Source organism: Homalodisca vitripennis, chromosome 2 (assembly GCF_021130785.1).
Source record: "Homalodisca vitripennis isolate AUS2020 chromosome 2, UT_GWSS_2.1, whole genome shotgun sequence".
In the NCBI taxonomy this organism is placed as follows: Eukaryota; Metazoa; Arthropoda; class Insecta; order Hemiptera; family Cicadellidae; genus Homalodisca; species Homalodisca vitripennis.
The window spans coordinates 43,354,431-43,378,126 of NC_060208.1; the positions used below are offsets into that span (position 1 = coordinate 43,354,431).

The window sequence follows — 23,696 nt, forward strand, 5'->3', positions numbered from 1 at the left end:
TTCTTAAATAATTATGAGAACAAATATATAAATATATCTAATTAGGTGGATTTAATTTTCAAAATTCAATTTATTTTTGTAATGATAAAATGTAAGGTTAAATGCAATTAAACTATTTTCTTTGCTGGATTTCCCAGACAGTAAATTGGAAAAGTTGTAAACATTGTGGCGCAAATCTGAACGTATTTAGTGATAAACATAAAAACTTTGAACCTAAATCATCTTGGGGTCACAACTTTTAATCGGTTATGGGCGATAAGGTCCGAGTCACCAAGCCGCAATCGGGTCGTACGAAGGTGAGTATTATTGTTTCGCAAGGTTGGCAACACCCCTGGTTAAAATTAGATCAGCTGACGCTTATCACCGCGGTAGCTCAGTCGGAAGAAACATAACCTCACTCACCTTTACGATAAAAACGTGACCTAATTGTAGCATCTGCAATAATTTAAGTTATATGCCCATTGGAACTGGTAGTTTTAGCAAATTTAAGATTAACCATTTAAAAAGAAACAAATATTGTGCCGCATAAAGATTGTAAATGTTGTAGTCATATAATAATAAAGTAATTAATATAAATTGTGCTGTTTGTATTTTGTATACATGATACTGTAAGATTAGTTTTCGGACTGTCTAATATTTATAGCCATAAACAATTATTAAACAAACAGTGGGTTGTTTTGATGATTCACGACTACCTGTCCTATTCCTTCTACTCAAAATTATTAATGTTTGTGTTATTTATAGTTTGTTCTGGTCTTTCCTGTGCAGTTATATAATTTGCAACTCTTAGTGTGTAAGTTCATTCATCAAATAAGCAGCGGTCTTTGAGTAATGCGTAATAAATACTCTTCACATTGACAGCAATGTAATTGATTTAACCGCATTACAAATGACTGATAAGAGATCCACTCAAGAGTGGACTTATCGTTGATAGGGACAAAAACAAGGTCAAGCGTACGAGTCAGCTTCAAGGTCAGACAGTTTCGCGCCTATAATTAAGCACGTGTTTTGCGGTGCAGCCTACCTCGGAACTTGACCAGTGCCAAAGGGCTTATTCCACAACTCTCAGGCTCGACGTCCTTCTTCGTTTGTCAGTCAGGAAGTCCTATGCATCACTCTCGGTCTACTTTCTGTAGTTTTACTTTTCCGTATGTGATACGTCTACTTTGTTCTTTTATCGGTGTCTGATGTTAGATTAATTATAGTACCTGGTTGAAACGACAATAAGAACATGTAACATTTTAAAACGTGCTCAATTAGCCTACTTCCTAACTTGTTGGCAGTATTCCATGGGCTTTATAATTTATAGCAAACCGAATTAAGAATAAGTTTAGTTTTAATTTACAGTTCTGATTTAGGTCATTATAATTTTAGCAGGGTTTGACGTTGAAACAGTTCCGTATTATAAATATTTAGATCTAATTTACTTAAGTTTTATATACATGTTATCATAGGCGCATTTTCAAAAATCCTTTTTATTGATGAATTTGTAATTTTTTTATGGATCTTGAGAAGTTAAATAATTTCCAATAATAATAATACGTATTATAACTATAAATTTTATTATTATTGAGCATTTTGTACAATACGAAATTTAATAAATAAAACCTTACTTTTAACAGCATGAAAACGAATTGTATGCGAGAGACGATTCAAATATTGCTTAGTAAACGAGAAGTCGTGTCGGCCCTGTGGCGCAACGGATAACGCGTCTGACTACGGATCAGAAGATTCCAGGTTCGAATCCTGGCAGGGTCGTGTTAACTTTTTGCATTTGCTTTAAAATCTTTAATAGTTGGGACTCTTTTACTACTTCTGAAACATTTAAGATTACTAGAATGTACTTTTTGTATGAATAAAGTCTTGTTCTTATTATTTATTTAATATGAGTGAATTGAAATAACAATGGATTTGATTTTAACTTGAGATAACTTTTTTTATTCAAGCACAAAGAGTTGTAGTTTAAAGATTACGAATTGCTACAAGTTTTTAATAAAATATAATAACATTAATTAATTATTCAGTTTATTAAAATAATTGATAGAGAGTTATTTTTATACATTAATGGAAAGAGGTTATAAATACTAATAATGATGTCAAACTAATTTTTAAAAACATTTTACACATATTCAGTTATAAATTCTAGACATGTTGGATTACACAACAAAATATATAGAGCACATCATTGATAGGAAATAAAATATAACCTTTGGAATAATCTTATTGGAATTCTTGGTGACAGTAGTAAAACTCTTTTAATCAGCGGGGCCTGGGGCCTATTGAGCTTTCGTAAACATTTCAAAATATAACAATGATTTTTGTGGGTTTAGTTAGAGGGCATTAATCTCTGTTGTAGTGCAATTATGTTTAGTTTTTGTTATTGTGTAGCTCTGCTCTTTAAGATAACATTCTTGAATAAAGAAGAAATATGCAGGTTTTGATATAAATTAAATATATATCTTAATCAGAAATTATAGGCACTTGCAGTAGAATTTTTAGAACATTAATTTCATTGATAGTGCGTGACAGTGCATTAGAATTTGGCTGAGCATTAGTGAACATTTTTACATTGTTGTTAGAATGATAGAAATGAGAAAATCCTATAAATACATTTGTACATACTGAGTACAGCCTTTTTGACATTTTAACATTTGACTGAGTAACATATGTAGCTATAGACTTGAAATGTTGCATACAACCTCGAGCAGCGAAAGTCTGTTACACAACACATAGCGTACTCATAGCTTTTTTTTTACAAACAAATGAAGTATAATAATCATTTACTCACTCACGTTAGATGCCTTTCACTGTTCCTGTAAAGCAATAACAAAATATGTTGTTTAAAAACCGAGAGACTTGTGGTGACTTGTCTGTTTTTTCGATGGCTTGTCACTGCTGTGGTGGAAGTTAAGTACAATATGTCTTACTGGAAGTGATCGGTTAATCCTACAGTTTGTAATCCAATGGTAGTTTTAAGTGAGCCTACTGTGACAAGAAACTGTGAAATCCCATTATTGTGTACTTAAAAGCGTACTACGCTTATTTATATATTTTAAAACATTATAAAAATTACATTTTGTTGGGATCTGAAGTAAATAAAAGTCAGATTTGTTGGATACTTCTTATAAATATATGAATCTGTACAATGATTTGAAGTTTAAATTTGTTTATTTGGTGGTTGATGTATTTGTACTGAGTCACCCCATTAGTTTATATCAGATATATATATATATATATATATATATATATATATATATATATATATATATATTTGTAAATTTATGTTTAAGTAAAAACCTATGGCTGTTTTCATTATTTCAGTTTATATAAAACTATTTAAGAAATAAATATATTTTTAACGTCTTTCATGTTTGTAAGAACTAAGAAGTTTAAATGTAATAATAATAGGCTATTACCTATCTGCGGTCCACAAGAAAATGAATATTTTTAATTTCAACTTGGAAAAAGATTTGTTTGTCGATGAAATATAAAGACGCAGTAGAACACGTAAAAGTGGAGAAACGTAAGGTCAGCGTGAATCAGCAAGTTTAGGGGCCATTAGCATAGTTATAAATGTGTAAACAGGTTTATCGTCCATGGTCTGGTTTGATATTCAATTCTGTTTGAATTGAATTTAAAATATTTAAAATGTTGTTTGTTTGTCTCTTGCATTACAAGTTGGTAGTTGGTTTAATGACTGTAGTAGTTTAGCAGTTGTACTATTGTAGCTGTTTTGTTACAATATGTTATATTTTCAGTCATATTATGCCAAGATCCAATTTGCTTAAAGAAAAGTAAACGCACAACTTGGTTTTTTTTTAAATCGATAGAGGAATTTTCCATAAGAAAGAAAGTAAACCAACAGTCGTACTACTTTGTTGGAAGTCATAATAGAAGGCTTTCAGGGGGGTCAAAAATATGAACAAATAATGTTTTCTGTTAATACTTTTCTTAGCTTGACGTACTTCTCGTAACTCGTAATATATTAATCAATGTTAACTAATCATATGAAATCCGACTATTTGAAAGTTACTACTTTCCGCCTCTTTATCTAGTTATAAAAACTGATTGTGAGATAACCATTATTTATGTGTCTCATAACCTAAGTGTGTGTTTTAAGTATGTTAAGCTAAGTAAAATATGATTCTTAGAGAAATTAGATTATCATGTAATATTTTTAACCCTTTTGATATCCTCCTACTTCCACCTCTACGAAAAGAAGTAACGCAGCTGATGATTGATTTCTTTCTTATGGAAAATTCTTCTATTAATTAAAAAAAAATCAGGTTATGTGTGTATAGAATACAAATTGGTTTTCAGTCTCTAGACTTATAGGCTAGGTGAGTATTTTAAAATGAAAACCTGAACATTGATGTCTATATATTTTATTAATGTTATGGAATATAGGAATATACTATTCAATCATAAAGTGTTGAATGTATGGGTATAACTAATAGCATAAACTTTAATTCTAATGCTGGTGGAGATCATAAAGATATGTCTCTTGCATTGCACACTATCATTTTCATTGAATGACAGTGCTGCTGTAGACTTATAAAAAGATATAAATATAAATTGCAAGTAATTATTGCTATAACCTAATCTTGATTTATTTTTCCAGACATTGCTGTCGCTGTTGGGGACCAGGTGGAGTTCCTCAATGCTACTGGAGGTGTGGTTGGGGAGCTCTCGGAGGGCATGTCGGAAGTGCGAGCACTTGCTTACAATGCGGATCTGCGCACGCTCTATTTCAGCGATGAGGAGCGTTCGGACGGCAGTATCTTCCAGTTGACTGTGCCAAAGAACATGAGTGCCAAGTTGCAGAATGTGACCGTCAGCACTGTGGTCTCTAGTGAGTTTCTAGATGTACTAATCTTTTATCATATAACAATGTATTGTGTTAGAATACAAAGTGGTCTTTTTTAATCGGGTATTGACAAGGAAGAAGAAGGTTACCTGCTGATGAAATATGTCCATCAGTGGGGAAGAGAGGTTAGTCTGTGACTGTACCCGTCAATGTAGAAGAGGGGGTAGTGCATGGCTGGAGATCTGGAATGAAAAATCCTATTTTTGTGTGTTCAATCTCATAAAACCTCTCATTTCTTTAAATTTTTAAAAATTTGGTCCCACTGCCTCCTTAGGCATTGTCATATTCATTAGTAAATAACTTTGTTGTCATGAATTCAATTATGTAAATAAATGTACAAAAACTGGCTTATTTATTTCAAAGTTGCAAAGGTACGTTGGATAAACACAGCTCTTGGTAACATTAAGTTTTAAATGTAGAAGCTTTTATTACACTAAAGTTCTTTTTTCTATGAATTTTTGACTTGATTATTGGTTGTAAAAAAGTTTGTTTGAAGTCTAGGCCTCCTGTATAACAGTTAACTCTTAAAGCGCACTATACGGATATGTCCATACCATCAAAATTGTGCTAAATGTGGGATACAGGAATACCCTTACTGTCTATTTTAGTTTATATAGTAGACTACAATTCCCGAAAAGGCTGTGAGTGTGTAGTGATGCGTAAATGTATTGATTTGTGTCTGTCGGGAAATAAATTAGATTGTGTGTTGTGTGAAAAATTAATAAAATTCAGTGCTATTCTTTTATTGATAGTTCGTTTTACAATGCGAGGCATCAATAAAATATATGCAGATTACAGTGTGTCTACGTGTATAACCGGTACAGCTTTTTAAAAATAATTTGTTTGTTTGTTATTTCTTTTTCCAAGAACTAGAAAATAAATTTAACTTGGGCAAATGCTCGCAAATGGAACCGAGGCCAAAGTTTCTTCATAACTTTTAAGAGTTAAGTCGTGATTAATAAAATGTGATAAAGGTTTTACAGTGTCATGTATGTTAGGTTTCTGGTTGTATTATTGTTCTGAAGACATTGAATACTATTAGTTGTTTGTTAGCACATGAGTACGAGAACAGTGTCATTTTGAGGACAATAGTATGTTTCTTTCATTCATTTAAAGTAAGATAAGTCGCCTTGAAAAGGTTTTGATTATAAAAATGGAATGAACACACTATACTACATATTAAAATTTCAAACAGAACTAAAATTTGATTAGTAAAACATAATTTTCATAATTTATTCCAATAACATTCTGAACAGTGTTTAAAATTTCAGTGAAAAATCATAGTGGTTATCTTAGCGTAAGATCATGACTATCTTGATCTTTGTCTCAGAATTACTAGAAAAGAATACCTGCATAGATCTAACATTAAATAAAACGGCACCAATGTGGAATACATATAAATATGTAAAGAAAGATTTAAAATAATAAAATCAAACAACACCAGGATTTTATGCATATTTTTTATGTTGAATTATACAGACATTGGTATCAAATGGTTCTATCATCTCTTTTCAATTGTTTAAAATAGGTGCAGAAGGTAGTTAAACAATTTTATAAAGAGTCTTACCGTTGAATAATTATATAAATTTAACTACAACGAAATCGAGTTAGATGTCCAGTTGCAATGTTCATACGCCAGTCATTAGGAATGAAATATGTCTAATCTAGAGATAGCCAATTATCTACTGATAAGAAACAACTAACTCATTGATTTCTGTGTTTTTACATCACTCTTTCATACAGAGTAGTATCTTGATATTTTACATGGTAAATAATATTGAGGAGTATTATATTTTCAGTGTATCTGTGCAACATGGGATAGTCCTCTTTGTATGATGTATGTTTTTGGTTACATTCAAACATCGTAATTGACTGGGCCACGATGTGTGATTTCATATTCTCAATTTTAGTTTATCAGCCTGTTTTTTTAGAATATCAGTCATTGAAGGGTCAAAGGCATCTTGGTTTTTGTGTACTGCTTGTCATAAGTGATGTAAATAAGCCTCCTTCTGTTAGTGCTTGTAAATTTCTTTACAGAAACATTAATAAAACCTAGAAATGTTCAAAGATCATGATCTGGGTAGAAGATTGTTGAACAATTACTCGAAGCGTGTGCTTAAAGCTGTAGTTGATTAACTATTTTGCCTAAAAGAATAACATGGCTGGTTTCCTGAAAGAATGAAAAAGCATTGAATCTGGGAAAGCACTCTGACCTCCCTAAGACATTGTTGCAAGCCCTGGGAGAAAAAAACAATAGCATGAGTACACAAGTTGGGAGAAAACTTGATAGCCGGTAAAGACGATTTGACAGTATTATAATAAATCCGCCAGTGGCAATCAATTAAGTAGAAAATGGTGAATACATATGTTTTATAAAATTCAAATAACCAATAAAATTTCTAAACAGAAACTTAAAAATGTAGTTGTAGTGGAGGTGGAAAAGTCACAATTTTTACAAGAAATTTTTTAAATTGGGAAAATCTATTTCCTTCATTTATTGATTTATTTATTTTCAGATTATTTATTTCAGAATTAAATCAAAATTTTCAGAATAGTAGTATGTGGGATTTTGTTGAAACCTGAGAGAATGGCTGGAGGTGGTTGAATTTTAAAAAGTTTCTTCTATGGGCTATGAGAAATTTTGCATTAATAAATCACCCAGTTCTAAATTGACTGGTTGTGGTTTCAGAACAAGTTCACAGTGTGAAGGGAGTGGCCTATGACGACCGGACTGGTATCCTGTACTGGAGCAATGGTCCCGGACACTCTATCTTGTGGATACAGATCGGCTCCACAGATGAGCCCCAGGCCGGCCAACCCCTCCTGAAGGTGGAGGATCAGATACCCATGGGTATTGCCATCGACAACTGCAAAAGGTAGGCTAATTGGGAGAGTAGTATGGTCGGCAGGTGTATCCCAGCCATTGGCAGAAGTGAAGATGTTAGTTGAATAATAACTTAGTATTTTGGTGCTACCATTTGATTGAACTAATAATACATAATTATTACAATAATAAGTCAAAAGTTTATTTTAAACAGTCTGTACATCGCTTTGGTAACCTTCACATTGTTTTTTTCTGTCAAATTCATTTGTTTTAGTGAACATTGGTTTACTATTTTCATTAAAATACTGATATCTGAGTTTTTTGTAACAAAATGTGTGTATTTTTAGTCTGATTTTCCATTGCTGTATTACAACTTATTGTGTTGTCCCTGTATTTGAATTATGATATTCTATGTGCAACGTAAATAAAATGTCAAGTTGATGAGTGCCTACAGGCTTTAGCTGGGAAATTTGTAACGAACCATGTCACATAATGGGGAAATGTAAAAGTGGCGGTCTAGTGTTTTTGGGAGGGACAGCGCAAAAATATGTTAAAAACATCCATCCAGGCTGTGTTGAAATGTATGGTTAAATTAATTTCAAGAAAAATATATAAGGCAATTTTAATCAGTTTTGGGATTATATATGTCAACATGTGGTATTTTTAAGCTCCTCCTATAAAAATTAACTCAATAACCAACATTAATATTCAGCTGTCAATCAGTTTTTATTGGTTTAATTTACATATCATTTAGGTTAGATAGAAATGAGCTGACAGGTTTTGATGTGTGGAAATCACGTTCAGTGAAGTTTGTTAGAGATTTTCCATTAACTTATATAATTTAACTTAGTCCTCATGAGGATTGTGTGTAGAAATATTATCCAGTGATGGCGAGTTGTGTGTAGTAATACATAGACAGCAATACTTTACTAAATAATTTACTTATTTTTTGTTCTCATCATTGTCACTAAAGTTTTCTTTTTGAATCTTCATGTAAATTTCATGTTAATACTGTCCGTTATAAAATAGGCTACCCATTATAACATTATGAATACTACTGTACAATAATTTTATAATTACGATTTCTGTTGATTGTCAATAGATAGATTATGATTTTATAATCCAGAATAACACACAAGTAGAACATGTCAGATAGCAACCAGTATTAGCACTGATGAGGTGATAACCTTTATTTCAGCTTTCTGTTTCTGTTATCAATAGATAGTAAACAGCCAAAAGATGTCAGTGGTGACAGATGAAATGATAAAGCTGTAATTCAACCTTCTGTTTTAGGTATCTGTACTGGACCAACTGTGGCAAGACGGCGAGCATAGAACGATCTTTGCTGGATGGTAGCAACCGACAGACACTCACTAGTGAGGATTTGGCCTTGCCGTACGCAGTGGTAGTGGACCAAACTACCGACAGGATCTACTGGGTCGACGAACGACCTGGGGCCGAGTTCCGTATCGAATCAGCTGACCTCCACGGCAAAGACAGGAGAGTTCTTTTTTCTGGTGAGTTGTTTTGCCTTTGAAACATTATAACTGAACATTGTTGTTTTCCTTCAATAGTTAACACAGTAGTCTTGCATTATTTTTAATGCAGGAGATTTTTTTATACAATCCAACGATCCGTTTAATCCGAGATTTTTTTCCCCATTAATATTAATAAGATCCTAAAATGTTCAATGTTGATTTGAAAATTCAAAATTTTAGTTACAATACTAAATTTAAGCCACTTTATGTTTTAATGTTGATATGGTCGCAACAAGACTTAGATCTAATATGCAGTGGAGCACTACTGTGAATTATGAACAGCAAGATTGGCATACAAGAGCTTCAATCAAGCTCTCCACTAACCTGTCTAAAATTGTAAATAACTTAAATATTGTATACTTGGGCGCTTAATACTCAACTAAAGTTGTAGATAGTTATAAAAAATTTTGTCACTGCTTCTGCAGAATAAAATCTCTAAATTTGCATGGGTGAAACCTAAAATGATGAACAATCAATATTCAGAAAAGTGTTTTGATGGTAATTAAATGTTTCCTTAAGGTGGATGAAAACACTTTTAAAATTTTACTTTGGCTTTTAGTATGCCTAAGAAGGCTCATTTGTGTGAACAATAGTGTTTTGAGGCAACAAAAAGTATATTGTTGAAATATGTTATGGATATAATTATACATGTACTCGTACATTTCAACTGATACTGTTAGTACCGTTATCAAACTAACTAATAAATTGGATTAGATTGTTAAACACAAATGAGGTATTTGTTTTGATTTGGCCATTTGAGATTACTATGCTAATCTCTATAATTATTGTTGAAAACCTGAATTAAGTTAAATAGACATGTTGAGTGTTATTTTCGTCAAATCAATCTCCTACTCAACGTGGAAAATGAAATCACATTTACCAGAAATGGTAATGCAGTTTATTTCATAACAGACAACTGTAGCTTTGTTTAATGTGTAGAAAACAAAATGTGGATTAATAAATAAAGTCATCAGTTAATAAATGAATGTACCTGAATAAAAATTAAGATTTGCAGTTAAATATCTCCAAATCTACTGTAAATGTTTCCATCAAGGTTGTTTACGCAAACACCTTGCGGTAATTTATACATTTTAAATAAGAAATAGTGTCACTTTAAAACTTAAAAAGTTGTGTGAGTTAAATTAAATTAAAGTTTTTTTTTTTAATTTATATTTTTTATATTTTGTTGTAGGCCTACAAAATTGATTATGAAATGCTCAAAAGAGTGTTTATAAAGGTTGGAATATTTGTTGATCATTGATGTGTCAACTAACTCTGGCCAGGATCGGACCACCAGCCGTTTGCGTTGGCTGTGAGTGCCGGACAGGTGTTCTGGGCGGACCACATCCACACGTCAGTTTGGAGGCTGCCGCTCGACTCCCCACACTCTACCTCTACAAAACTTCCTGTGCGTGCAGCTGCGTACCACAGCAGCCCCAAAGCCCTGGTGTCTGCGTATTCCGGTGTCTGGACTAGAGAGAGATGTAACCCTGTTGTACAGCCTGTCATTAAGGTATTATTCTACAAAATTAAACCTTTCATGTATCAGAATCAATAACACCTCAACTTGTTGTAATCAAAATGGTGAACCCGCGTTTGGTCCTGCTGTTAGGTTCAATCCAACAGTTTTATTATTGTTAAAGTTATACTTTAAGAGGTATATTTTAGGATGAATAACCTATTCTTCAAGGTTACTGACCTGATTGCAATGATTCACTGTTACTCGGAAGTGGAGGTACAGACAAATGAGGGAGAGGGAGGTTGTTAGATTTATTCTTGCACGGGGGACTGATTGTGTATTTGTGACTCACAGTCATTTGTTGTTAATATCAAAATCTAAGTATGGGCACTAATAAATTTGGCACTTGAAATTGGTTATCTATAGATAAAATCAGAAATAATAACAGGATAACAGAAGGACAGTTTTCATCTTTATATATACGAAAATACATATAAAGATGGCAAATAATCAGTTTGTATTTTAAAATTATTAATAGCTACTTCAAACAAGAAATATCATTCAGAAATGTGACATCTAGCCTGTTAAAAAATATTTAAGAGCATAGTTTAATAAACTAAATTTGTGTAATTATAAATCTAATTTATGTTTACAAGGGTTTTGAGTAATTAGTTGTAGAAAAACCATTAACTATATCATATTTTATAATATTGGGGTTTATTACATACATAGTTTAGAATGTCTAAAGTTATTTTGCACAAGTGGATTTGCTACAAGGTTTCAAACAGATGTCTATCAATATATTATTGATGGCTGGTGGTCTTATTTTCTACAGTGCAGCCTGTGGCGGGTAAATAAAAAATAATCATAATACACCCACAAAAGAAATAAATGATGCCTCTTCTTATAGCCTTTTTAAACAATCAATCCTATAATTAAGAAGAATATTTTAAAATTAAATTAATAATTAAATTCAAGTCAGTGAAATAAAATGTGTATTAGATCATTAGAAGTCATTTGTGTGTCATAAAAGTGGCTTACAAATGTCAAGTTACATTTGTGTGTTTTCATTGTCCCAACTAATTGCTATATTGAAGAATTGCTACATCTTTGAAGAATGGATGGTTATTTCTATTCACAACCTGATATGTTGGTAATTTAACCAGCAAAAGGACATTGATGAACGTTTGTTTTGGCTGCAGTTAAGAAGAGTTAATCAATCTTTGGTGATTTAAAGAAGGATCATGGTGAAGATCTAACTATTTGTCTTGAGTGGTGTAATGTACTAATAATTACCTGTATTTCTCTTTTGCTTTGTACTTTAGACCCACTTGTTAAAGCTTGTCAAAGAGGTTCACAATAGTAGAAGAAGTATTGTACAGATTTATGTATTATTTCTAAAAACTTCAACAACACTTCTATACCCATTGATTGGGGACATAAACCTGAAATTCCTGTTTAGATAATCCCGGCGACAGTGACAAAAACGACCACTGATCCAAATCCTGTGGTATTACGGGAAAACACATCCCATCCTATCTGTCTCAACAAGGGGTTGTGGATAAGGGATGAGGGGTACTGCAACTGCCTGCCTGGCTACAGTGGGGCCTTGTGTGAAGTGGATGAGTGCCTGGACTACTGCGTGCAGGGTGTGTGCCACATAACCAATGAGGAACGGGAGTGTGTGTGCACGGACGGCTACTCGGGCCCGCGCTGTGAGGTCCCCGTCTGTCACAACTACTGCGTCACTGGCACCTGTTCTGTTGATCTCAGAGGTACACTAGCGTCTTGTATTGTATGCACTCAGTTTAACATTTTTTTGACAGAAAGTTATTCTTGACAGTATGGTCAAAATGCCTCAAGATTTAAATTCTCTTAGCAATATTTCAACACAATATGAAAGGAAAAGTTATAAATAGTCAAGCCATTAGTCGTATAACCTTAAGAACTTAGATTTCCCACTGTTTTTCATGTCAGCATTAGATTTTGTTAAGTGTATTCAGCTAGTTACTTCATTGGACTGTATTTAAAATCAAATGTACATTTTACTACATTTTTCCTACAATGTCTTAAAATCAGCTTCATAATTTTCGTATGGTTATAGTTAATTTTAAAGCCTATGCCACAATCGTCACTAGTTATGAAGTTTTAGTTATGAAATGACAGTCTTGCTTTGTGAATGATGAGTTTGCTCCAGTTCACCTTTCTCTTAGTGCAGCGTCGGACCCTGACGCTGTCACAGAGTTGTAAACTCACATTAAATCAACTCTTCTCACCATAGCTACGTTATGTGTAGTCTTGTTTCACTTAACCTTTTGAATTTGTTTTTATTTAATCCTATGAAAATTAAAACAGTCCAATCTCTTTGTAGGTCAACCACAATGCCATTGTAAAGAAGGGTACTCGGGTGACCGTTGTGAGGTAAACTTCACCCAACAGCAGGAGACAGATGACAGTCTGCAAGAGGTCTGCTTAGCATTCTGCAAACTGTGGACACAGTCTTCAAAAGAGAACATCCAGCCCTTCGACGTTTGCAGGTGACTAATTTTCTTAGTCTGTAAGATAACATTACATTACACATCTCTTCAGAGACAATCTGCCTCTCCACTAAGCTTGATGCTGGAAAATAAATATGTGGCATATACTACACCTACTTCCGGAGCTAATCAGATTTCAAAAAATGAAATTAATTAAAAAACGATTCTGTTTTTCACCACACTTCTAAAATATTGGTGTTTTGAAAGCCACAAATCAATTGCCAAGGTTTAAACACTACCCATGTTTCAGTAGCATTCAGATTCTCCAAGTTTTATAAATAAAAGAACATTCACATACAATGATTGAATTCTGTACAGTTGTCCGGAGATGGAACTGATCTCGGCACAGATGACCTGGGACTGGTACAGGGACCACGTTCTTTTGGGTCTGCTAGCTGTCTGCATAGGGCTGTCAGTACTCGTGGTGGTGCTGGCCAAGAAAGTGTTGGTGCTACGCCGACGACCGCGTGTCAAGAAGCGCATCATTGTAAACAAGAGTGTGACACCGCTGACGAGCCGGCCCTCTGAGCCGCAGTGCGAGATCACCATCGAGAACTGCTGCAATATGAACATCTGCGAGACTGTGAGTACACAGCCGGTGTTACACATGTAGCGTTGTTCCCCTCTCCTGCCTTGTATACGCTTCCCTGTGCTTGAAAGATTGCTTCAAGAGATTTTATGCTATTATAATGTTTGTGCTTACTTGGCATTATTTTGCTAATATTTTTTTAATGGTAAGTGGAATCAAACTTTAGTTTTTATTCTGTTCCAACCAAAAGGCTATACAATTTTTCTCTTAAATATGTAGTGAAAATTATTTGAATATACAGATATTTTATCTAATTTGAATATACAGATATTTTATTTAATTGAAAAAATAAACGCTGCCTGCTTCATAATTTAGTACAAGAATAAAATAATACATACAATCAAAATTTGATTAATTTCTCTAATGGTTTATGTGTATTGAACACCAAATTTACATGTCAACTGACTTGTATTTGCCAAAAATCTTAACTTGTCTATTGCTTGATATTAATTTGAGGTAAAATTAATACTAATTTATAAAACGTGTTTTGTGCGTTTTCAACCCAACTAGGAACATGACTAATTCAACATTCCTATTTTAATGAGTATTTGTGAATCCAATTTGAGCGATTAACAGAAAACATGTTGGTTCTTTTTTATAAAATTGATTTAACTTACAAATTTGAAATTTAGATGGCTAAGAAAAGTCCAAAACTCTTTTTATTGTTAGAAAATTTGTTCATTCTCAGATTTATTCTAAATTTGAAACTAAATTCTTTGGCCAATCGAATCAATACATTTATTAAATTGCTATAGACCTTACATAACAGAATGGCTACAGATATGTACTGTAAGTATTATAAAAGACTGAATCTTGATTCCAGCCACTTTATTCTATATGTTTTTGGTTTTAGGTAAGTTATAGTTCCTGTAGTTTAATATATTAGTACCTAGCGCTTTGTTAGTAAATTTATTGTTTCAGCATGAAACTATGCATTATCCCGTCCATTTCAAGTATATTTGTTTTTAATTTAGATGTAGTAGATGCTGTGATAAATTGTAAAGTGTATATGCTAATCTTTCTTTTCTGTAAAGAATGCTTTGATACCTTTTAATAGAGTAGTAGCTTTAATTTGCTAATGTAGTATTTGCATTGAATTAGGCCAGTACGTTTGTTTTGTTTTTACTAAGCAGTTGTAAATTTAGTAGCTGTATTGTAGTGCTTTATCTTTATATTTCACTAGCTTTTTGTTGATTGTAATCTTATAAAGACATTATAGAAGCTGTTTGTTTTACTTTCCGTGTTCTTTATTTTACCCTAGTAAAGTCTTAACTTGGAAAACTGCATCAAAATCTGCTACTTTATAATTAATATTTGCTTAGAGTATTCTTTGTAAAAGGGAAATAATTTTTCTTAATTCTATAGAACACCAATAAGTTTTATATTTCTAAGTTATTCCAACTTTTCTCCTAAGTGGCACTGTATAATTATGTCTGGGTTTGGAATTAATTGTTTTCCAAGATCTTGAAAACACAAACGTAAATTCGTGAACATTTGGATTTTATTCCATGTTTACGTTAAGCTGGAATGGAAGCCATTTAATTACAATTATTTTGACATAAAAAATGTTTAGTTTTCAAGATATATAGTGTGGATGGAAAATAATTGGACTGTTATTGCTTTATTGAACAAATTAACACAATTTTGACATCATAGTTTATTAGTTTTCCTGTTTGGGGTATTTGAAAGTGGTTAGTCATTTTACTTGTGTTAAAATCATTCTTAAATGTGTAAATGTGAAATTCTAGCAAAAAATCTATGGCAAAATCATCTTTATGTTGTTATTACAGTAATTACCAGCGCTGATAAACGGTTGCACATAGTGTTTGAGTGGATTACGCATTTTAAAACTGATCATGAAGAAATTAATAATAGGCACTGTGGCTGACTAACTCGAATAATAATGTAATTATGAAGGTTGTTCGGAAGATCCAATTTTGCCGTCCAATCAGTGTTGTAAATTATAAAAATTGTAAACTAATTTTAATACATTAGCATTCTGACTACCATAAGCTGAGGGTGATGGTGAAAGTACCAGAATTTTATATAAAATAATTATTGAATTGTTTACCATTACAAGACCCCGCTCACAATTCCTTTGTTTATCAAGAAGTTTTTCACAAAGCACAACATTCCCATTTTAGGATAACCTGACCTACCTGCCTGGCAAATGTTTGGTTCCCAAAGTTAAAAAGATGTTGAGAACAATATTTGAGCAATTAAAGCAAAACCCATTATGAAATCAATAAAAGTACTACATTGTGCAGTGGAAAGATTGTGTAAAGTAATGTAGCCATCAAGAAGGAAAGTGTTTTTAAGAATGTAATGTGAAATTTGTAAATAACAATAAAGAGAATTTAAACCAGCCATGGTCCAGGTCTGTCCATCCACACTTTTGTATTATGTAAACACTCTTTATAACTGTTTTTGAAATCTGCATTAAAATAATTGTAGGATATTGCACAGACAATTTTATTTGATGGTAACAGATAGAACTGCACATTTGTTTATTCTATGTATAAATTAGTAAGGATGTGAGAAAGAATAATTAAATATTGTATATATTGAGGAGGTTCAAACAACAAAGGTTTATATGAAGTAAGAGTATTATTATTAACGGGTGTGGAGAGGGTGCATGACTGAATGCGAATCCACAGTTGATGTACAGCAGCTGGATCGCCTTACTGTTGGTGGTGAAAGTTAGCATCAAAACCTGGTGAATGTTTGCCTGGTAAACTTATTTTATTCTATTTGCTTTTTGCTCGTACAAATTAAAAACACTTTAAGCATGTAAATTGTGTTAATGATAAATTTTGTTGTCTGTAAAAATGTTAATTTTATTTTTATTGTTAAATTACAATATGTCATTCAACTGCTTTGTACTTTTTTTGTATTAATTTTAAATTTATAAAAAAGTAAAAAATGAGAATTTAATACATTTTTATTTAAAATAATGATTTTTGAACGTTTTATCTCTTTCTAGTTAAAAAAAGCTACTTACAATACAAATTTTAATTTATTTTTATGCAAAAGATTATATCCCTTTCGCAGTCATTTTCTATTTGATGAAGTAGATAGATATTATGACAGCTTAATTAATAACAATTTATTTCTCGTAGTATTTTTACATATATTTTACATTACATATCTCAAAACCACTGGAGATACAAAACAAGATGTTGTAACAACAAGTTCATGATTTGTTTTTTATGCATTCTAAATAGTAGTTTTATCACAAGGAGAACAAGTTGCATTTTTCAGATTATAATTGTGTTACACTTTTTGAAGCTAAGGTCGGAAATAGGATGAAGTGCCAAAAGACACTTTTTCTCTGTATGATGAACTATGATTTTTATCATATGGGATACAAAACTAAAACTTGTGTCCTTTATTACATAGTAATTCAATATAGAAATACCGTCAAGTTTACACATCATGAACAGCTGTTTTTTGCATTTAATTCTACTGAAACAATAACAAAGTTTGCGGTTATTGAAATGCCACCATACTGTAACAAAATCATCATGTATCAAGCTGGCAGCCAATGACCTTAGATAAAATATGTATTAGATAAATTTTTGCACCTAGTTTGATCTCGTTTCAACATTTCTTTTCCCAGTTCTCAGTGATAGAAAGTTGGTGTTTACAATATGATCAGTGTCTCAAAAGAAGTTTGAGATGAATAAATGGTTAATTACAAAGAGTTTAGGGCATGTTACAAGCATTACAGAACATATTTTTGTATTTTCATTTAGTTCCAGAAATAATTGACATTTACATTTTGTACAGCTGCCATATTGAAACAAAATGGTGTACTAAGCTTGCCAACAAACTTAGCCAACATACTTTTTTTACCAAGCAAGTTCCAACTTTTTTGAGGCAAGTTTTGGCGTTCTTGAGTAAGTTATTAATTCTACAATCCATGTTATAAAGCATAGATATTTAAATAAACTTTGGAACAGAGGATGATATTGGGTCCTGGTAAGGTTATGCAGATATTTGCAATAATTACTACCATGAGACTAATAATAGGCTAGTTTTATATACAAAATGTACCTAAAAAATAAACCGGTTTATTCTTATCAAATAGCAAAACTTTATATCCGATTCTACTGCACTATTTTGCCTTATATTTCCCTAGAAGTTTTAGGAGAACACAAGTAGATCATCCTTGATGGCTTTAGGGATTTAATTTAACATATGTAACTTTTATTTATTAGTTTTTTCTGTATAAAAATAAATTTGCACGAATGTGGACACTTACATTTCAAATTAATAAGTCCAATTTATTCTTGCAGCCCTGTTTTGAACCAGACTTCCGCCAGCCACAGACACCACATGGCAAGCCTTCACAGAATTCTAAGGAGGAGAAGAAGACACTTCTGGGAAACATGGAACTACCTCCAGATGATCTTTATTGACCCCCTGAAGTCGTTATCATTGTTGGACTTGTAAAAACACGTTGTTTAAGTATAACTCGTTGAACGTTGGGATTCGGTACTGCTCAGATTTCTCTTTTCAATTTAAAATATTATTGGTTGTCTACTTTGACAAGCAATTGCCATGGCAGCTGTTTTGTCAAAGAATGTATTAATTAACAAAACCATATGTTAGATGAATAGAAAAACGTTAGTAGCATATAATTTGAAATCACGATTTAAGCCCCAAATATTTTAAATCATATATATATATCAAGAAATATATAAGAAAAACTAATTAGTCTTTGAAGGAAATTTGGTTAATGCTCAATTGTAGTTGGAAATTTATTCTTTTTTATTCTATAAAGAGCTCTTATAGCCTATTTTTGGGACTTAACAAACAAATTTAAATATTTAAGTTGTGTTTATCTCACTATTTGATTATTTTGATAGTTTTAACATTTTAGAATGTTGTTTTCCTACAGTGTATATTATATTTATTATAAATGGCCTAAACTGAAAAGAGAAATCTGGACAAAGTGAAAGTTCAGTTCCTACCGGATCTTATGTATTGGCTGTGGTGAAGAGTGCTGATAAAGACTGTATTTTATATAGTATTAAGATGGGTTCTACCGACGGGAGGCATGTTCTGCAATGTGTTCATACTTCCAAGGTTACTTAAGTACCTTGTTACTTAATGTGCTACTTAGATAGGTTAGTTCAAATTAAGTTGAAACACAAATTTCCAGTGTACTTTTATTGTGTTATGACAGACACTGATGTTGCCACTGATTTTTGTGGTTGTTTTAAGCATATGACAAAGAGAGTTTGTCAACTTATGTACAGGGTGCTAGCGGGGAAATAGTTATGCAAATTGCGGGGATGTAAAAAAGTGGGTATTTGTTGTCGTTTTAAACGCTACAATTTAGGCTTATTTGTAGGATTGTATTTTGTGAAAACCAAAGATTGTTTATCAAGTTTTCCTTCTTTATGTTTCTTATTAAAATGCTTTATGTTTTAAAAGATGATTGTGGCAAGTATTATTCAAATGTTTTCTGTACGACTTTGATTTAAACTAAATTATATAAAACATAACTCTACGTAACTCAAATTAGATAAACAGTGTCTGTGAGAAGTGGAGTAGGGTCAGCATTGTTTCTTTGAATTAGACCACAGACACTTAAGGCCTATGCTGTACTGGGTTTGTTTTTCTTTGTACTCATCCAGGACAATGTTTGAGTTGCAAATAGAGCTTTTCTTGTGATGCTGTATGATTTTAGGCCACGTGAATTTAGGAGTGTTAAGCCATTTAGAGTAAGGCCTAGACTTAAACAAGCTTCTAAAAACAGATTTTGGGAGTTTATTTTGGCAAGTTGGAATGTATAATTTTTAAACTGTTTAATTCAGGTCTTTGGAAGATTCGTTTTGGATTCATTTCAATTTTCCAAAAAGAATCTTCCAAAGACCTGGATCAACAGTTTAATAATTATGGATTCCAACTTGCCAAAATGCACCCCCACATTCTGTTTTTAGACGCTTGTTTAGGTCTAGGCCTTACTCCAAATGGCTTAACTTCAAAACCACACTTATCTGACATTCATAAATTCATGTGGCCTAAAATCATACAGCATCACAAAAAAGCCCTATTTGCACCACAAAAATTTTCCTGGATCAGTAACAAGAAAAACAAACTCAGTACAGCACAAGCGTTAAGTCAGTCTGTGACCTGATTTTAAGAAACAATGCTGATCTTACTCCACTTCTCACAGACACTGTTTACAAAGCAAGCACTATATAAGGTGACTTAGCTAAAACTTAATTTACATAAAATTAGTGGATATTTGTTGTGCCAATACATTTTTTGCTCAATTTTTTCATTTAATGTTATTGTATTTTAACTCATTTTATTTAAACCAAAAGTGTGTTCTTTAAAGTTTTATAAACACTTACTTTTATTATTAGTTAATGTTTTGTTTGAAACAAAAAATTTTAGCTATGAGTTGTATGAAATAATTTATTCCAGTAAATAAATCTAAGGATTTTGAATAGGTTACAAAAAGAACTTATATTACCATTTGAAATGCAGTTCGTACTTAAAGTGTTTACGTTCGTTCCATAAGTAAAAATGGTCAACTTGATTACTTAATTGTGAAACAAAATCCTTTGAATTCAAGGGCATGTAGTGGAGTGCATTTGTGGGGCTTGAACTCCAAAATTTCAGCCAAAATATCAAGTTATAAACTCTTTAATTAGGTTATAGGCATTAGTCATTTTTACACATTAAAAGAAAATACACGCTTGTGTTTTAAATAGTTTAGATTTGCAGTTTTGATGGATTGTAATTCTGGCAAAAAATATGTAGTCTGTATTATTGCACAGGGTGATTCTGATAAAAGTGAAAATTTCCTTGGCTTGATTAATGTGAATATGAATATTTTTCTCCAAAATACTTGGAGGCCAACAATGTTTTATTTTGAAGAAATTGAAAAAAAATGTATACACCTGTGGTCAGCAACTTTTCTTGCCCAAAATTTAATTTTCTGCTTATTTACAAACAAAACGAATACATCACTATAAAAAAGAATGAATATAAAGTATAATAATAACAAGAAAAGTTCTAAATTTCCCCCGTTTGAATCCATGTAAATCATAGAGCTCTTTGTTACTTTAATTTCATAGTATTTACAAACGTTTGTGGTTTTCCTCCCACTTCTATTGCTGCAGTGGCATTATGTGATATAAGTGTTTCTTTTTACATTGTCTTCTGGTGTCTCGTAAATTAAATCTGTTAGGAAGCACAAAGAAAAAGTTAAGCGAGGTAAGATTGGGAGATCTCACAGTGCAGTGAATGGGATAATTTCTCCCAGTTCATCGTCTTGGGTAGGGCTGGTTGAAGAAATCCTGCACTACATTTGTATTCATTACAAGATATAACCAGAAGCCCACAGAATGAAGCGTACATAAGAGAATAGTAATAACAGAATGGACTGAGGACAGATCGGACTAGATGGAAACCCAGAATTATCAACAACAAAAACTTGGTGCATAGAGGTTTGTTGCCTACTTACTAGCATATCACTTAATTCTCAATTTTCTCAGCAACAAAAGACTAGCGAAGAGTGCTTGTCAAAAAGTGTTCCTTTCCACATCTGTCTGCCCCAAAAAAAAAACTTATTTTATCAGATACACCCTGTATAAATAAAACATTCTGACAAACGTCTCCACAATTTCAAGGAGGAAAATAAGGCGCCTAAGAGAGATATAGATCTCCCCCCCTCTTGTCAGTCATTACACCATCATTTAACATAGACTGATTCATGTACTTCAAAAAGTAATTTTGATCAGATGTATTTCTGTTGAGATATTAATAAATATCATATGTAATTGTTATTACTTACTATAAATGAAATTTTATAATGTAATTAAGTTGTGAAATAAATAAAATACCATGTAAATATAATTTTTGAACTTTATTTTGATGTGCGTACTTGAGATAAATTGTATATGAACTTGTGATTTTTTAACTTAAAAGAGCATAGAGAGTAAGCTTTGAATTGTAGGAAAACTATTTTTTATACCTTAACTGTGGTACTTTGTAAACCCTAATTCCTGTATTACCTTGTTCACTGTTATTATTATTTATGTTCTACTTATATTTTGTTTTCTTGTTGTATGATTGAAGAAGAAAACCGATCCAATGGTCGCTCATCATTTTATCATTTCATACATGAAGATTACATGACACACTTATTTATTAGTCAATTATTAATATTTATGTACTTAGTGATTAAATAATGAAAACAAGCAAGAGCTGTTAGTATTAGAAAGTAAGATTATATATGTTTATTTGAGTGATTCAGGCAGCTTTTTAGTCGTAATTTATATTTATGTTAGTTACCAATGATGTAAAATCATCCGACCACTCATCTTTCAGTAGAAATAAATTCAATTTTCAGTTCTAAGTGTTTTTCTGATTTAATCTTCCAGTGATCTCTGATTTCCCATCCTCATAAATAAACTTTATTAATTATGTCAAGTTTATATGTACACCCACATTGAAAATACTTCTTCAATGTTTCTTGCAATATTTTTTGGTTCATCGAGGTTATGTTTAGTGATGAGGAATAGGTTCTTTCATATAGTTCTAGATTTGTGGAACTCTTCTTATTGGAAATTAGATATTAATTTAAAACAAACACTCCAATAATATAATAATAATATATTTTTGTGAGTACGAAAGGTCTCACAAAAATAAAAACTATATTATTGGAGTGTTTGTTTTAAATTAATATTTAAAAATAGTGTTTATTTAACCAAGGGGATTAAAACATATTTCACATATTATTATAAACACAAAATATATAACATCCTGACAGACAGTAATGAGTTAGCTAGCTACAACTACAATTGTTTCTCAGAAAAGTAGCCTTCTTACATTTTATACTTTATAAAAATATGAATATAACTACAACTACATTAAAATAGTTTGAAGTAGCTACTTTAAACTCTTTTTCAAGCTACTTTTACTATGTCCACAATATTGCATTAGTTCCTGAAATTTCCCCAATTAAATCGGTACTACCTGAATATTTTTGCACTTAACATCCTTGGACAGATTTAATTAAGAATACAAAAACACTAGAGTTTGTTGAATGTACAATGCAAAAAAGTTTATTTAGTTTGTATTTTTAATGTCAATATCAATGATTTAGGAGTACAAAAGAGTATTGGCATTATTATAAATGAGGTGCGATAAAAAATACGGTGAATGAATTTCAATAGCGGCAACTGCTGATCCTACATCCATATGATGTTTGCCTATTAGCGTGATCTGTTGAGACAGGTAGCGATAAGTTTCAACATGCTGGACTTTGTCAGTCCACTACCAGAGCCGCTAGAGTGAGGCCGTGTTCATCGTGTCTGTTGCGCATCATGGATTTCGAACAATGCATTAACATTAAGTTTTGTTTTTAATTGCAAAAGATACCCGAAGAGACTCATGAAATATTAGAATCTTTGTACGACGATAATGTGGTAACTCTGAAGACTTTTTACAAGTGCTATGACCGATTTAAAAGCGGAAATGAGTCGGTTGAAAACGAGCGACGTTTGGGAAGTCCATTAATCTCAAAAACAGACGACAATGTGCAAAAAGTAGAAGCAATGGTTTGTTCAAACAGGTGAATGACTATTCGAGAGCTATCGGAAGATTTTAACAACTTGTACGGTTCTGGTCAAAGAATTTTAACTGAGCATTTGCAAATGGGTATCCTAGACTTGACACTAGAGTGATGAACAGAAGAAAAATTGTGTGTCAGTCTACATATTCATATTTAATGTAGTTAAACGATCTTCTTCAAGCAGATTCGGACTGCATGGCCAAAATTGTGTCTAGATATAAAAGTTAGGTCTATAGATATGACCCTCAGACCAAAATGCAGAGTTCCCAATGGAAAATCAGTAC

General features: G+C 32.1%; 1 protein-coding gene and 1 non-coding gene across 3 annotated transcripts in view; both read left to right on the plus strand.

Annotated features, from left to right (window-relative positions):
• The window catches only part of LOC124353851 (protein cueball), a 64,853-nt gene extending 42,659 nt beyond the window's left edge, over positions 1-22,194 (plus strand). For both annotated transcript variants that reach the window (XM_046803878.1, XM_046803877.1), the window contains 8 exons: positions 4,622-4,852; positions 7,557-7,743; positions 8,985-9,208; positions 10,513-10,742; positions 12,151-12,463; positions 13,060-13,225; positions 13,544-13,808; positions 18,113-22,194. In XM_046803878.1, the coding sequence (XP_046659834.1) occupies positions 4,699-4,852; positions 7,557-7,743; positions 8,985-9,208; positions 10,513-10,742; positions 12,151-12,463; positions 13,060-13,225; positions 13,544-13,808; positions 18,113-18,235 (1,662 nt within the window). In that variant the 5' untranslated portion in view covers positions 4,622-4,698 and the 3' untranslated portion in view covers positions 18,236-22,194. The remainder of the gene's footprint in view (positions 1-4,621; positions 4,853-7,556; positions 7,744-8,984; positions 9,209-10,512; positions 10,743-12,150; positions 12,464-13,059; positions 13,226-13,543; positions 13,809-18,112) is intronic.
• Positions 1,686-1,758, plus strand: Trnar-acg. Its single transcript has one exon. It is a non-coding gene; the product is annotated as a tRNA-Arg (tRNA).
• Positions 22,195-23,696: the final 1,502 nt, after the last annotated feature.